This window comes from Panicum virgatum, chromosome 4N (genome assembly GCF_016808335.1).
Source record: "Panicum virgatum strain AP13 chromosome 4N, P.virgatum_v5, whole genome shotgun sequence".
In the NCBI taxonomy this organism is placed as follows: Eukaryota; Viridiplantae; Streptophyta; class Magnoliopsida; order Poales; family Poaceae; genus Panicum; species Panicum virgatum.
This window is the reverse complement of record NC_053148.1, coordinates 20750268-20768230: the sequence shown is the minus strand read 5'-3', so window position 1 is coordinate 20768230 and position 17963 is coordinate 20750268. Positions and strand designations below refer to the sequence as shown.

Below are 17963 nucleotides of genomic sequence, written 5' to 3'. Positions count from 1 at the left end.
AGGGGGGCGGCCAAGGGGGTGGCCGGGCAACCCTAGGGAGTACAAGGCCTTCGGGCCCAAAAACTGGCGTCGCTGCATCCAGACAGATTCTGGTCGTCATGTTGTTTCTACGATTCCCATCGACTCCGAGCGTATTTTGATATGGGATCAGTTGGGTTGGAAAGCTTATCTCCTTAGCTTTCCAACGATATATAGAACACCCAAAACGGAGCCCGTATGTGGCCTAGGCGTCCATTTTCGTGAGGCCTGCTCCTGCAGTCCGAACTGGACTCGCGAATAAATCAGATTTCAATGTGGATTGGGCTTTGAACTCTATCTTCGCTTGGGCCTTGGTCATATACGTATTGGTCATGTCCTCATCATTCTCCCCTTCTTGGTTTTGAGTCGTCCTCGACTCAAAGTCGCTGATGCTTGCGGAAGTAGTTGTTCTCATTCTTGACATGATCCTGCGTTGCTCCCCTTCTTGAAATTGAACCTGTTGTGACAAAATAAACAAAGAAGAACAAGAGGAACTCTGCGTGATAGGATTAATCTTAAAATAGCCCACTTTTTCATCAAATTGTAGCACAGCAAAAGGAGATTTCAGATTTGAACATATATAAACACGATGCACCATGTACTCTCCTTTACAATTATAATTGCCAATAAAGTGATATGTACATCGAGATAACCATGGCAATCCAACACATTTAAATTTCTCCTCCAAACTACTAAGTGCACACAAAGTATCAAACTCTATATAATCCAAAGTATTTAAAGAAGACAACAATGTCCTTTCATCCTTTTCTGTAGCAATTGGAATCAAATGTTTATTTTTAGCATAAGTCTTTGGTTCCAAAATAAAAGGATCAGTTTCCTTCACAAGTTGTGGCACAGGGATAAAGATAGAACTATCACACAACTCTTCTTTATCACAAAATTTAGTAGAATATTTATCATGTGACAAAGTCAATTCAGATTTGGTGTCCACTAAATGTTGCTCTATTATAACATGAGTGGTGGACAATTTCAGCACATCAAGAGAGCTCTTACCTGAGACAATTACCTGTTCCTTCTCTATCACCTTGTCTTCTATTTTAGATACATGCTGCAAAATATTAGGTCCAACAGAAGACAAAGCGATATCTTTAATTTGTACAAAATCATATTTAGAGGAAAGCACTGTAACATCTGAAATAATCTATTCTTTTCTAAAAGGCTCATTCTTTCTTCTCTCTGCTCTTTCAAGATCGGCTTCTAAAATTTCAGTTGCGGTCATAGATTTAAGTGTAATTTTTCTTCCATTGTAGTTGAAAGAATATCTATTAGCAACCTTTTTATGTACCACATCATTTATATTAATCCATGGCGTTCCTAGCAATAATTGACATGCTTGCATGGGTACTATATCAAAATCAGCACTACTCTTGTAAAAACCAATGCTAAATTCAATATGTGCAATTTCAGTTACCTTAATCTTATCGTAAGAATTTACCCATTGCATGTAGTATGGATGTGGATGTGGCTTTGTGGTCAGACCAAGCTTCTCGACCAGCGCTAAGCTTGCAAGGTTGTTGCAAGTCTCACCATCAATGATGACTCGGCAACGTCGTTCCATCACGGCAAAGAAAGTCTGGAACAAATTGTTGAATTGATTTTGCTCCACTTTCTCCATTTGAGAACTCAACACTCGTTGAGCAATCTCAGTGTTTCCTGACATTGTTAGTAAGTAGACAAGAGAAAACACAAAAGGTTATCCCTATCAACTACTATATGTGGATGTGGATGGTGGAAACACAATCTCGCACGTCTTACCAAGCTCTTACAAGTGTTCTTACCAATGCAAAGCAGAGGATGGTACAACCGGTGGCTGGTTCATGATACCTGTGAGGAAGTGGTACCAAGATTGCAAGATCCTCTGGGTGTACTGATCTGAAGTAATATGTGGAGCTTCGGGGGGCTTTATTTAGTAGCAAGGATTAGCACAATTGAAAATTAGATAGCAAAAATTGAATAAATATCCAAAGTACTTATCAATGTTGCTGGCCTCAACGTGTTCCTAGAACTAGTTCAAGCAAGCAAGCGACATATACCAAGCACAAAGGACACAAAAGGATGCAAGCACTTCTGATTTTTTTTCTTTTTTTTTGTGCGGCATTTTTTATGCACTTGCCTTTTTCTTTCTTTCTTTTTCTATTCAAAAGTGGCACAAGAGCAAGAGACAACTCCACACTATCACAAAATTGTTGTCTGTAAATTACAGATTTGCTACACAACTTATACAGGCTGTTTGACAAATTTAGAGATCTCAAACACGAAAACTTACAACACAAAAGTTGTAGATCCTCCTTTTCTCTTTCTTTGCAATATATGGAAAGTCTCTTTTGGATAAAGGAAGTAGAAGATATTCACCCCGAAATACAGGCTACTCAGAAATTTCTTGGTCACTAACAGATTGACTTCCAATACAGATTAGGCGCAGATAACTACATTTTCTGGAATTCTCACAATTGATAAAGTTGTTGATAATTTCATAAGCTTTCCAGAAAGTACTAGAACACAAAAATCCGAGTTCGTATGCGAGAGATATCAAAAAAATACCGAACTGGACAGAGACAAGTCCGAACCGGACGTGCTGACGGGATGGAAAAGGACACGGTGACACGATGCAAAACTCAAACCAATTTAAGAACTCGATCTAAACCAGCAACAAGACTACGACTATGGACACAAACTCAATGATGCAGACTCCGATATCAAAATATGATGGCTTAAAAGGGCTAATGGGATGGGAAAACAGCACGAACACAAAATTTTCCAGGGCTTTTTGGTGGACTGTGGGACAATGGCGAAATTGATGAAACTAAAGATAGATGTGAAACCTGACAGTAAACCTGAGTCTCTGAATACCAAATAATGGGGACGTGGGTTCCCGATCTTCCGTCAGGTTCTGGATAACTCTCGTTGTAGGCGGAGTGAGACACACCGATCCGGCTTCAGATCCTAAGACCCGAATCCAGCAATCTTAGCACCACAACTCCTCTGGTTATCAACCGTGTCACAACCCGGTTGACCTCGCCAAGAAGGCTAATCCCTGCAAGCGCAACGAAGAACACAAGCAAGAACTCGAAAGAACGCAGCTCAATTGAAGTGACTCTGTAGATGAAAGATTAATCTCAAGTTGGGGTCTCACAAACCGACACGGCGGCGAAACTGTTCTCGACAGAATAATCTAAGCAAAACCCAAGTAACCTAATGACGGCTGCTATGTATATAGAAGAGAGAGGCTAGGGGGGCGGCCAAGGGGGTGGCCGGGCAACCCTAGGGAGTACAAGGCCTTCGGGCCCAAAAACTGGCGTCGCTGCATCCAGGCAGATTCTGGTCGTCATGTTGTTTCGACGATTCCCATTGACTCCGAGCGTATTTTGATATGGGATGAGTTGGGTTGGAAAGCTTATCTCCATAGCTTTCCAACGATATATAGAACACCCAAAACGGAGCCCGTATGTGGCCTGGGCGTCCGTTTTCGTGAGGCCTGCTCCTACAGTCCGAACCGGACTCGCGAATAAATCGGACTTCAATGTGGATTGGGCTTTGAACTCTATCTTCGCTTGGGCCTTGGTCATATGCGTATTAGTCATGTCCTCATCACGCGGGCTCGTCCAGGGTGTTCCGGATTCTTTAATGCCCTTATCAGCTCATCATTCTCCATTTGAGGCTGGAATGTTCATTGTTGGGCCTCATCTATTGCAGCGACCAGATCGCGGGACACTTCTTGCATATGCTTGGGCACGACCAAAGTTCCATCCAACTGGTTTAGTGTCACGCCATTAGCAAATAACCACGACTTGGATCTATCCAGCCAATCCCAAGTTGTCGGTCTGATGCCTCTGTCCATAAGGTCCTGCTCCATCTTCTGCCATTTCTTTATTGCCTTCTTGTACCCTCCAGCCCCAAGGTGGTGGCTGTACTTCTTATTTGCTGCATTCTCCTTGGCCTGTTGGGATTTTTCTTGGGTTTCCTCTGAAAGTTTGTATTGTTTGAACTCCTCCCAGTGTGGTTTAACTTGAGGAAGATCGTCCCAGTTCGGCTCCTTATCCTTCTTGATGTAATTGGTGTACAACTTCTTCTTGAAACCTGCAAGGCAAGGGCCATCTTTTTAAAGGCACATTTCTTCACAAGTTCTTCGTCAACTCCTTCAGGAAGAGTGAACATATCCATGAGTTCTGTCCATAGCATTTCCTTCTGATGTGGAGGCACGGCGTGTTGTTGTTCTTCTGGTTTGCTCGATTTCCATAGTCTTGTGGTGATCGGAATTCTCGCCCGAATAATAACCCCACATTGGTTGACAAATTTAATGCTAGCATTGCGAACTAAAGATAGGAAGTATGGTAAATGGTCTCCAACTTGGCATGGGCCGTACAAGGTTGATCAAGTCCTGCCTGGAAATGTGTACATGCTTGAAGAATTAGACAGTGTCAAGTTTCCTGTAGCCGTCAATGGCCAGCACCTCAAGAAATATTTCACGAGCGTGTGGGAAGGTGAATAACAAGAGCCGATGAAATCCATCTGGCTGTATTATAAAATGTCAACACGTTGAGTTGAAATCCATCACCTCAAGGGATAGTGAGGAAAGCCGATGCGTTGCCATCACCTCCGGGAATAGTAACATTAAGGAAAGCCGATGCGTTGCATCACCTCCAGCATATAAAAAAAGAGCGGGATCTATTCTATTGACCAATTGTTGAGAGTATCGGGAAGCTATAGGAGATCACCAACAAATTGCCGATGCCGCCAACACTACTGATACCAGTATGACGAGCAAAATTTATTTCTTACTGCAAAATATTTGGGAATTTTGAATTTAAATAGCTTAGCTCCTCAGTGATATGCTAAATTCCTACCAGAGCCATATATAAACATTTAAAACCTTTATACATATGCTGCTTGTGTTTGCATTGAGCATTGTCAAATTCTTTGTGATCCTTGTGAGATTCGCTTCATATTTTTAAGATCAAGATCACGTACACTCCATGTACTCAACCACTCATATGCTGACTTCTACACTGGAAGTTACACAAGTATATGCCTTCCATCCATAAAAAATGCTCCATTCTTTTTTTGACAGAACTCTTTATATTCATCATGTAGAAAGATTTGGGCTATGTAAAAAAAAAGAAAAAAATATAAATGTGCGTGCCCCAAAAAGCATGAGAAGAAAAAAAAAGAGAAGAAAGAAAAATGAAAGACATCTCATATCTCAGCAAAAGATAAAAGGGAGAGTTTTGCAAAAGGGGGATGAGAGTTCTAGCCACAAAAATTCCACACACATGCACATCTTGATCTGATTGTATGACTTGCATTCTCTATTGGATCCAGTTTTTGACTTTGCAACATGTGCGGCCCGAGTATGCTACCTCTTCATTCCCTACCCTGAACTCCACAAAAAGTCATACTAGAGATAGGGAGAAAGGAGGCAATATAATGCTTTGGTAAGGAATCATACATATTGAGCGATTTGAGAGAATCATTTGAGGAGTGAAGTTATTTTCTGTTCAAAAGATCCAAGTTATTTTCTATTCAAAAGATCCAAGTTATTTAGCAGGAGGAGTAAAGTCGATTCGTCTCTTTGCGTTGGCTATCAGTAAAGCATCAGCTATCAGAAGAGCAGCATCAGAAGAGCCGAGGCGCTGAGTCTATCATGCAGATTGAGGCGTTGAGTATACAAAGTTTCAAAGCATTCATACTTTGAAACTTGGGGGGCATGTGTTATCGCCATAAATTAACAGGGTTAATTAATAGGCCGAGAGCAAGTTGGGCTTAGTGCGAAAATTAAAGAAGGCTTGTGAATCGGCTGTGTTACCACCAGAATTTGGTCGAGAAGGATATGGGCCGAAGCTGCCGATGGGCCTATACAGATTGTCCAGGGAAGAGGCGATTGTGGTCCATGCCAAGAGCCGATGGGCTCTTCTTATCTGTGTGCGTCGGGAGCCGATGGGCTCTCTTTATCTGTAATCATTAGAGATAGATTAGTTTTCGTATTGGACTAGGTTTTGTTTAACTTGGTCGTCAAGTCTACAAGACTATAAATATGTACCCTATGACATTCGTAGAAAAAGAACGACATCACGTCTCGCAACAACAATTCTCGGCGCACCGCCACCCCTAATTCTAGAGTTTCATCCAAGTAAGCGCCATGCTGCCCTGATCACTTCTTGTGATCAGGGCGGCATTGTTCTTGCTTTTACCTTGGTATTACTCGTACTGAAGCATTTTTATGGCGAATAGTGCTAGTTATCCTGATGTTCGTAGCATGACCTTTAGTAGATCTATCATGCTCTTGTTGTTTATCATCTACGAATATCATGTTATCTCTGCGTGACCACGTATTAATCTTTCGCTAATTCTCGTTGCATAGAGTTAGTCGCGTAGAGATAACACCCTGCTTCTTTTCTATCTAGTAGATCTAATCTGTTATGGTTTGTTCTTATACTTAAGAATCAGCTTAATATCTGCTAGGTTAGGCCTTGCAAACGGGTTGGATGATCCGGCGACGTATTAGATGCTTTGCTTTGATCTTAATAGGGATTGATCCGGGAATCGACTTTCGCTTATTCTTAGGCCTCTTTTCTGGTTAAGGTTTGGTTATCTATTACGCTCGTTAGGCCTAATTACGTGTAGGATGTTCCGATCTAACAGCGAAGCTTTTACCGTCGTGGATTGGATTAACTAGATCTAATTGAAGTAGTTTTTGCAGTTATTTGCTTTATCTATTAATATCCAGATATGCAGATCTGATCTGACACCGGGACTTGATCGGCTCTTTAAAGCCGATGCAAGAGTCGTCCCGGGGAGCCGACCACGGCTCGGACTAATGTTTACACGTGTTTGTGCATGTAGGCAAATCGTCGAAAGCACGTTTGCACCTTCCTGATCGAGTATAGGTTAGGTGGCACGCCCTGCATCTCCGGAAGCTTCGGTGTGTGCCAGGATCTGGGCCGTTGACCAAGGGACCGGTGCCAGCCAGCGCCCCGTCAGCCTCCCGGCTCTTCGTGTTGCCTGTCGCTACTCGCCGGTGGGTTTTGGCCGACAACACCGAGTCATTAACAAGATGGCAACCTCTGGCATCCCCTTTTTCATGGAGATTTTCATTATTGCCGCTTGGGAAATCTGGAATCTACGCAATTCAAAAATCTTTGATCATGGCTCTCCTACCGTGCATCTTTGGACTTGGCCATTTAAAGATCAGGTGTATCTCCAGCTTGTGAGAGTTAGAGAGGATATGGGTGCTTGTATTATTCAGTGGCTACAGTCGATGTTGTAACCTTCCTCTGTATATTCTTCATCTTGCTTTGTTCCTTTTTTCCTCTCTGTAAGTAACTTTCTTTTCTTGTTTATTTTATAAATTTTTTTGTGAGAAACTCCCCCACAGTCATTCGCTCAAAAAAAAAAGAATAGTCAAGTGAGTGTAGTGTGACCCTACTCCATACTTTCCTTTCAAGTTATAAAACAAATCGAAGAATGGCTAAGCATCTAGTCAATTAAGTAGTTCATCAAACTATCGTGTGACAAGGATGAAGGATCCAGATAAACAAATCAAGGAAGGATAATGTAAGAAAGTAGGTACAACAATGCAATAAATAATCATAATACATATCAATAAATACCCAATAAGTGAGATAACTAAACTAAATCAAATTAAGTAGGCACAAGGAATTATGCGTAGCTGCTTGCCTTGGTTTTCTTCTGGCTCAAGCATAAATTTGACCATGGGCTCGGGCTCAACTGTCTGGTGTTTCGGCCACTGAAATGCATAAATGGATGCATATTGTTTGCATCAAAATTTTGTAATTTCAGGGCCCTTGGAATATATGGAAGGAAACCAATGTCAGCAAGGAATTTTCATGGGACGTGACTCTGCAAAAAAGGGAAATTTGAGTCCGTGTATTGTAATACTACTTTTTATATTTTTCTTTTTAGGCGTGTTTTGTTTAGATATTTCTTCTTAGGCAAGTTTTGTGTCAGCCTAGGGTAGAAATAAACCCCGGCTATTGTAAAAACCATCTTTCAATCAATTACAACTTTCAGCGCTTCACCATTCTCTTTCCCGAGGTTTTTATCACCGATGAAACTTGGCATCTGCCGCGGTGCTGCATCGCTTAGATATTTGGCGAAGCGGTAAGACCTAAGTTTCACTGGCTCGAGCAGTTGTATCGGCTACATTGGTATGATTCAAGGCTGCATTGCTTCAATCTCTTGGATTGCTTCGGTTCGGTTGATGTTCTTGCCTATCTGATATTTCAGATTTATCTTTATTTGCATTGTGTTTAGAGACGCATCAGTTTAGTTGGGACTATCTCGGTTAGGTCTGATCTTATCTTAATTTATATATCTCTACAATCGCAATGATGTTTTAGATAGATTTTTTGTATCCATCATATTAGACAGATTTATCAACTTATTGAGATCAGATTATTAAGAGCAATCTGGTACTGGCTTGGTTTGGTCCGATTTTCTATATTGTTTTTTGTGATTGAAGTCTTGTCAAGTGGATAAGTTCATGCTAATGTTTTATTGGAGTGTTAGCCGATAAGTAGAGATCGGAACTCCATTGATGTATACTTTAATCAATCGAGTCTGGATTAAATATTTTGCATCACTACCGATTGGTTCGTACAACCATTTATCTATCAGGACATTGGATATATAGCCAATTATTTAATCCTCGATATCGACTCATCACTATCGGAAACGGTCTGTTTGCCGTGTGTCCAAACTTTTGCCGTGTGCAAATTTTCGGGCATGCGGCAAACTTATTTTTTGCCGTGTTGTTGAACCAAGAATGCACGGTAAAAACATAACATGCAGCAAAGACGACATTTGCCGTGTTCCTAGGCAAGAAGCACACGACAAAACATGAGCACATGACAAAAGGGGACGTTTGCCGTGCGCCCCAGATCTGAGGCACACAACGAAGGTTTGCCGTGTGCCCAGATCTAAAGCACGCGGCACATAAACAACCACCTAAAAAACTTAACTGGCACCCTCCTCCCTCAGATACGCCGCCTCCTCTCCTATCTCCTTGCCGCCTCCCTCCCTCCCCCCTCCATGCCGGCACCCTCCTCCCTCAGTTCTGCAACCGCCCCCTCCTCTCGTGCCTCCTCGCCACCTCCCTCCCCTACCTCCTCTCTTGCCTCCTCAGGCCAGGACGGGCAGCCCCTCCTCTGCCTCCTCTCCCCTCCGCCCGCTGCTCGCCCCTCACTGGTAGTGAGGAGTAGCGGCGGGGCAAGAAGCAAGCGGCGGTGTACTGGGACCGCCCCTCCACCGGCAGCGAGCTCCAGGCACGATGCGACTCCGGCGCAAGCTCCAGGTGGCAGGGTCGCGGGTGAGGTGGCGGTGGACGGCACGGCGTGAGCTTCAGCAGTGGTGGCGCGAGGTTCGGCAGCGGCGGCGCGAGCTCCGGCGCAGCTTGAGCTCTAGGCGGAGGGGCCACGGGCGAGGCGGCAGCAGATGGCGCTGCGCGAGCTCCGGCAGCGGCGGTGAGACCTCCGGCGGTGCGAGCTCCAGGCGGCGCGGCCGCGGGCAAGGCGGCGATGTACTGGGACCGCCCCTCCACCGGCAGCGAGCTCCAGGCACGATGCGACTCTGGCACAAGCTCCAGGCGGCAGGGTCGCGGGTGAGGTGGCGGTGGACGGCACGGCGTGAGCTTCAGCAGTGGTGGCGCGAGGTTCGGCAGCGGCGGCGCGAGCTCCGGCGCAGCTTGAGCTCTAGGCGGAGGGGCCACGGGCGAGGCAGCAGCAGATGGCGCTGCGCGAGCTCCGGCAGCGGCGGTGCGACCTCCGGCGGTGCGAGCTCCAGGCGGCGCGGCCGCGGGCAAGGCGGCGGTAGACAGTGGTGGCGAAAGGTGTGGCTAGGTTTCTTTTCTGAAATTTGTTTGCCGTGGGCGTAAAAATACACACAGTAAAATGTTCCCTTTGCCTGCCGATCTATGCCGTGCGTGGTTTGCCATGTGTTGCGCACGGTAAACATTTTGCCGTGTGTATTCCTACCTTTGCCGTGTTCCGCTGGCACACGGCAAACAATTGGAATCACGTAGTGCATATTGCTACATCGGCCTCTTGGCCGATCGGATGTTTGAAAGATTAATTGGCTACTTTATTACATTGGTTGATTGACGCATCAGCTGATAGTGAAATATTAGTACATTGGCTGTGATTATTTAAACAATGTGAAGCCGATGTGATTATTTAAACATTGCGAAGCCGATGTAATAACAATGTGAAACACATTTTGTTCTTTTAATCGGTTGGTCAAAGGAGAAAGAGCACGATTGGTTGCATTTATCCAAGACATCTGGTGATAAACATTGCTCAGAATGTACACATCGGCTAGTTATAGCTATCCATGGAGACATTCGATGTAATGGGTGTACACTGTACCCTGGTGGAGTATTGACGAGGAAAGTCGATCAATATGGCGAAGAATAAATCACGGGACGGCGACATGACTCAGTATTGGAGCTGCACATGTTTAAAATATTTACGGTAAAGCAATTAAAGGGCTGAAAGAAGAAAGATGTTCCAATGGAGTCTATTAAAAAAAGGACCGATTCGCACATGAAGACAGCCGATATCTATCGGTAGTGGAAAGTGTATCAGCTATTTTAAAGCATTATTATGTCATCGGCTGGTGAAATGTATTAGTACATCGGCTGTTGAGAGCATATCGGCTATTGAAATGTATTGAAAAAAGTTGATCAGCAAGCCAGCTGACTGCATCGGCCGTGAGAATACTTTCATCGGCTGCCACTGATTGGACTGCAGAAGAAACTTGGAGGATTTCATTTTTTGAAACCGGCAGTACTATACTTAGAAGGCCGGTGCAGGCAGTTAGCCGATGGTTTCAATAATGAGCCAATTGTTAGTATATCAATGGTGATGACTGGTGTTGACGAGGTCTTCATAAGTTTGATTTAATATATTGTGACATATGGACATCACTTATTGCTAATGTTTCGGGATACAAGTATTATCTCGTGATACTTGATGATTGTTCACATTATACATGGACCTTTCCTGTTCGCCTTAAATCCGAGACGTTTTTCAAAATTTCTATTCATTTGTTATGTTCACACACAGTTTGGTACCACCATTAAGAGCGTCCAGTGCGACAATGGCCACGAGTTTGACAACTCCTTGGCCCGCACATTCTTTCTTACTCATGGTGTTATCATACACATGTTGTGCCCCTATGCCTCCCAGCAAAACGGCAGGCTGAGCGCTGCATCGGCACCGTGAACAATATCTTGCGCACCCTTTTATTTCAAGCAAGCCTTACTCTAGTTTAATGGCACTACTACAAAATATGATTTATCAGGACCTTTAAAAATCACCTCGGAGGCGGGCAGGCCGGCGGCCCACCTCAGTTAATCGTGGCCGCCCGTTCATACTGCACTATATCTTCTTAATCAGCTCCTGCACTATACCCTCTACACTCTGCCCAACTGACCTATGCACACCTTCGCATGTTCGGTTGCGTGTGCTATCCCAACATGTGGATTTTTCGACACAAGGTTCTTGCTGATGGCTCTCTTGATCGTTATAAGGCCGGATGGGTTCTACGGGGTTTCACTCAACATCATCAACGCATCGATTTTGATGAGATTCTCTGTCAAGTTATCAAACCGGCTATAGTTCGGGCTGTACTTTCAGTGGCACACTCTCATGATTAGCCTATTCATCAATTGGACGTCAAAATTGCACTAGTACATGGCACTCTCATAGAAACTGTCCACAGTGTGCAGCCTCTGGTTTTGCAGATCCCTCTCATCCGGATTATGTCTGTCCATTGAATAAGTCTCTCTATGGATTGAAGCATGCTCCACGAGCATGGCAAAACTGTTGTTTGCCTCCAACCTCCTCTCACTTGGATTTATCGCGACAAAGTCATACATATTATATTGTTGTTGTTCGCCTATCATTGGGGTTCTGATGTGGTCTTGTCTCCTACTATATGTTGATGATATTGTTCTTACTGCATTGTCTCTTGGTGGTCTTCTCCAACGTAATATTGCAACACTTCAACAAGTGTTCTCTATGACATATGGGTCGCTTCATCACTTCCTGCGAAGTCTCTGTTACCTGCGGTGATGATGGTCTTTTTCTCTCTTAGCGGCAGTACACACTCTTCGCCGTGCTATGCATTATAGTTTACTGTGACAACATAAGTGTTGTCTACCTCTCCAATAATCCGGTTTAGCACCCGCATACCAAGTGTGTGGAGGTTGACCTGCACTTTGTTCGAGATCGTGTTGCTCTCGATCAAGTCTGTGTACTCCTTGTACCGACAATATCCTAGTATGCTGATATCTTCACCAAGGGCCTCCCGACCTCTATCTTCCAGGAGCTTCGGATCCAGCCTGAACATCTGCGATGCTGCCACTCAGACTGCGGGGAGTGATAGCTTGTATTATATTTTGTACTTGTGATGTTGCCCCTCAGACTGCAGGGGAGTGATAGCGTGTATTATATTTTGTACTTGTGCAACGCATGGCTCTATATATAGCTTCTCCTCTCTCCTATATACATGTACCCAACTGCAGTATGTAATTACTCCATCCAATTACGTTTACAATACAGAGATATATACAAACACGCTCAGCCTGAAGACACTGGGCTGGCTTATTCAACACCAAACTAATACCCAAATAAGCGCAGGATTACTAACAACACAAACTATGGCGGTAGGCCGGGCTCACCAGTGATAACTTGATCAGCATTGAGCTAGCTAGGGATGAATTACATAGAGGTAGCCGAGTAGAGGTGCGCCGGCAGCCGTGGCTCGGCGTGCAGCACCAGCGGCTTTGCCATGAAAATGTCATGTCTCCCCTCGCTGAGATCGACGGCCGCCATCCCGGCCGGCTTTCTCCAGGAGAACCCCTGCAAGAGCCTGGCAAAGAGCATGACGGTCATAGCTGTACCGAGCGAGGTGGCGATGCAGCCGCGGCGACCGGTGCTGAAAGAGATGATCCGCAGGTCGTTCTCAGTGAGCGTGACATTCGCCGGATCCACCGGGATGTGGCGGTCGGGATTGAAGCGGAGTGGGTCGTCCCAGACGGCAGGGTTGCGGCCGAGGCCAATGCGGCTAAGGATGACGTGGCTTCCCTTGGGGATGTGGTAGCCGGCAACGGTGGCGTCGACGAGCGCAACGTGGGGTACGTTGAACGGCACGACGGGGTGGAGGCGGAACGCCTCGCGGATGCAGGCCTTGAGGTAGTTGAGCCGCGGGATGTCGGACTCCTGCACTAGCCGGTCCCGGCCGACGACGCCGTCGATCTCCTCCACCGCCTTCTTCAGCATGTCCGGGCTGTTCACCATTTCGGCTAGAGCCCACTCCACCGCATTGGACGGGTTGTCCATAGCCGCGAACGTGATGTCCTGCGACAGAGCTTTGACCTCCTCGATGGTGAGCACCGGCTTGGCCTCGGCATCCTCAAGGGTTATGAGCACGTCGAGGAAGTCCTCGAGCCCCTGCTTCCCTCCGCTCTTCCACTGCCTCCAACGCTCGTCGATCAACACGTCGGGCAGCCTGGTCATCATCTCGATGGCCTCCCTGACCATCTTCTCGTGGCCGTCGAGGTCGAGGCCCAGCAGCCATGGCAGGTAGTCGGAGACGCAGAAGGCGTAGAGGAGCCCCAGGCAGGCGAAGACTGCGTCCACGTGCTGCACCTCCAGCGGGCCAGGCCCGCCGTCGGGCTGCGGCTCGCCGAAGTAGCGCGTGCCGAAGACGAGGCGGCGGACGACGTTTGCGCAGTAGTGTCGTGCCACGTGCCTGACGTCGACGGCGGCGCCGCCGGACCCCGCTCCGGCGAGGTTGTAGACGTAGCTGGTGAGGTTGTTGGCCTCGTCGGCGCGCTTGTCGTGGAGCCACTTGTGACGGGAGGGGCAGACGATCTCGGAGGTGAGCACGCGTCGCATCTTCCTCCACTGGTCGCCGTAGGGGGACATTATGGCGCCCATGTAGCCTCTGCTGAATGTCTCAGAGGCGAAGGTCAGCGGCCGGGAGGCGAAGTTGGTGTCCTGCCTCTTGAGCACCTCGCATGCGATATTGGGGCAGGTGATGGGGATGACATGGACGCCGCCTAGCTTCACACATGCGATGCCGCTGCCCGTCCTCTCTAGAACGTGGTGGATCCACTGGAACGCAGGCTTGCCGCTGAGCAACATCTCCGGGAGGTTGCCGACGACGGGCCACGGCGTGGGCCCTGGCGGGAGCGGCGCGGTGCACGTGCTCTTTCGCTGCGGCACGAGGGTTTGGACAACGAGGAACACTAGCACCACCATGAGCAGTATAAGTTGGAGGACAATGGAGGAGGAGCTGGGCAAGGAGGCTCCAAGTCCAAGCGACGGGGAGGCAGCAGCCACCGCCTCCATGACCATGTTACTGGCTACTGCTCGATCGATGATGAGCTCTTGATTCGGCTGCGGCCTACTCTCAGTTACAATAAATAGACCAGCTGCTTATCTGTTGGGACCTTAAGCAGGGCACTTGAGCCGGGGCTGAGCAGCGTGCATATGATCGCACGTGAGACACATGTAAATATTAATAAAAGGGAACCGTATGCATGTGCTTATCTCTAGCAAGCAACTCATGAGACGTTGATGGGGATCGCAGAAACGGGACCTCAACCTCGTGAATCATGCTCGCGCCCTCGCTGGCAATAGTTGGGCACCTAGGGCGTGGCCTTGCAATCTCGTCTGGAAATATATATAGCTTAACAAACAACTGCTGCAGTTCGTCCGCCGTAGCAACTGCATGCATGCCCGGCTTTTAATCCATCGGTAGCAGGACTTGACATGGTATGGAAACAAAGCTCAATAGCAAGTCTGGGTTAAATACATAACATTGTCTCGGCCTAAAGCCCTAAACGGTGGTTATCATTTTCTTTTATTTTTTTGGTATCTTTTATATATATATATATATATATATATATATATATATATATATATATATATATATATATATATATATATATATATATAACCCTCAGGTTTTCAAGTGTTTTTTTGGAGGCAAAGTTTTCAGCGCCACGAGTTACCAGCTGTAATGGATATGTTTTTTGTTGGAATTTGTGGTATGCACGGATTAGACTATTTTCCACATAAAACTTATTAGAGAGCTGTGAAATTAATTCACAGAGCAGGAATGTGTTGCTACTAGTGAACAGCATATGGATTTGTTCTTGAAGAGAATGACGACGTCTTTAAAAGATTTTCTAGGATATTTTCTACATGCGTTTGGGCACAACCGGAAACGGCATATATGCCGAGCGCTCGGTGCTTTGCCGAGTGCCAAACCACGGGCACTCGGCAAACAACATCTTTGCCGAGTGCCGAGCCCCAGGCACTCGGCAAAGCTTCGGCACATGGTACATTTCATTTTTGACGAGTGCTGGCACTCAGGAAAAGTCCAACACTAGGCATACAATACCATTGCCGAGTGCCGCGGGGCAGGCACTTGGCAAAATTTACGCGCGTGGCCGCCGCACGCGCCAGCCGTCAAACCGGCTGACGGCTGTAACTTTTTGCCGAGTGCCGGCCGTCAGGCACTCAGCAAACCCGACTCTTCACCGAGTGTTTTTTGCAGGCACTCGGCAAAGTTTGTTTTGCCGAGTGCATTTCGCTGGCAATCGGCAAATATTTAATTTTTGTCCATTGTAGACCTCAAAAAATTTTGTACCCAATACATACAACATGTGGTACTCCATGTTCAAATTTGGTCTGGGTTTCCGGCGCTGGTGATCGCCGGCGGCGAGGTTTGAGTGGTGGAGGAGAACGAGAACGAGGCGAACCTGTAGATGTCTGGGTTGGGGGCGGGGGCTGTCTGCGGCGGCTCGCCGGCGAGAGCAGGTGGCTGGCGGCCATGGGAGCTCGGCTCCGGCGAGCTCCGGTGGCCGGGTCAGGTGGAGAAGGGGCTGAGGAGCTTCACTGGGGTGAGGTACATATGTTCCGTGGCTCGACTGTGGAGGAGGATGGCCGGAGGTGGCTGGTCCACGGTGGCCGGCGGCCGGCGGCAGTTCTGTACGGCGGAGGCGGCACTCCGGTGAGGAAGAGTGGCGATGGAGGGGTGCATGAGCTTCAAGAGGTGGAGGGGGAGGTGATGGCGTGCTCGGATTGGGCAATGGGGGAGTGGGGAAGTGGCTCCACAGTGAGCTGCTGCTCGCCGGGGTTGGAGGGGATGGCGGCAGCGTTCTAGGCGGGCAGGGGCTTAGGCGCGCTCGTGGCGTCATGCTTTGCCTTATATAAGCAAGGGAGGAGGGTGAGGTCGAGCTGGTGGCGAGTTTGGTGGGGAGGACGGGTGCTGGGGGAGGCGCGCACGGCCGTGGCAGCTCGGTCGGCCATGGCAGTCGCCGTGGCGAGCAGGGGAGTGTGCGGGGGCGCTTGGCAGTGGCTCGTGGTGCCAGGGAGGGCGGGTTCATGCATATAGGGGTCGCGGTAGCGGTTTGAACTGAGGCACGGCCAAGTGGCCTGGACAGGTGGCGCCGGCGGCCATCCTCATGGCCTGCGCACAGGGGAGGGGAGGCGAGCGTGGCGAGCAGGAGCAGGGCTGTGGGTTTGCTTCGGGGTTAAGGGAAGCGACGGTCTGGGAAGATGGCGGAGAAAGGCAGCTGGCCAGGGTTGGGCTCAGTGTGTGGCCAGCCAGGTGGCAGCGCCGGCGTACGGCTCCGGCCGTAGGCGCGGTGCAGGGAAGGAGGGAGGAAGGGGATGAAGATAGGGACTTGTTCGCGATTTCTAATTTTTCCAGGGATAGTACTGTAAATCAAAATTATCTCCTATTTCCCAGCCTCATATGAAACACTTGTGAATACCATTTTTGTTCAGTTTTTTGAGATATACAACTTTCTTGTTATGCACTTTTTCATTAGAGCAATGGTTTGAGAGTTATTTAATTATTTAAAAAACAACCATTTGAAGTACTTATGATTCCATGTGAATTTTGATTTGATCTTAATAGGGATTGATCCGGGAATCGGCTTTCGCTTATTCTTAGGCCTCTTTACTGGTTAAGGTTTGGTTATCTATTACGCTCGTTAGGCCTAATTACGTGTAAGATGTTCTGATCTAGCAGTGAAGCTTTTACCGTCGTGGATTGGATTAACTAGATCTAATTGAAGTAGTTTTTGCAGTTATTTGCTTTATCTATTAATATCCAGGTATGCGGATCTGATCTGACACCGGGACTCGATCGGCTCTTTAAAGCCGATGCAAGAGTCGTCCCGGGGAGCCGACCACGGCTCGGACTAATGTTTACACGTGTTTGTGCATGTAGGCAAATTGTCGAAAGCATGTTTGCACCTTCCTGATCGGGTATAGGTCAGGTGGCACGCCCTGCATCTCCGGAAGCATCGGCGTGTGCCAGGATCTGGGCCGTTGACCGAGGGACCGGTGCCAGCCAGCGTCCCGGCAGCCTCCCGGCTCTTCGTGTTGTCTGTCGCTACTCGCCGGTGGGTTTTGACCGACAACACCGAGTCATTAACATGATGGCAACCTCTGGCATCCCCTTTTTTATGGAGATTTTCATTATTGCCGCTTGGGAAATCTGGAATCTACGCAATTCAAAAATCTTTGATCATGGCTATCCTACCGTGCATCTTTGGACTTGGCCATTTAAAGATCAGGTGTATCTCCAGCTTGTGAGAGTTAGAGAGGATCAGGGTGCTTGTATTATTCAGTGGCTAGAGTCGATGTTGTAACCTTCCTATGTATATTCTTCATCTTGCTTTGTTCCTTTTTTCCTCTCTGTAAGTAACATTCTTTTCTTGTTTATTTTATAAATTTTTTTGTGAGAAACTCCCCCACAGTCATTCGCTCAAAAAAAAAAAAAGAATTGTCAAGTGAGTGTAGTGTGACCCTACTCCATACTTTCCTTTCAAGTTATAAAACAAATCGAAGAATGGCTAAGCATCTAGTCAATTAAGTAGTTCA

At 47.1% G+C, this 17963-nt stretch overlaps 1 protein-coding gene across 1 annotated transcript; it reads right to left on the bottom strand.

Moving 5' to 3' along the window:
• Positions 1-12776: 12776 nt before the first annotated feature.
• LOC120669225 (tyrosine N-monooxygenase-like) lies at positions 12777-14417 on the bottom strand. Its single transcript, XM_039949010.1, has one exon. It carries the CDS (start codon positions 14415-14417, stop codon positions 12777-12779), a length of 1641 nt encoding a protein of 546 aa, XP_039804944.1.
• Positions 14418-17963: the final 3546 nt, after the last annotated feature.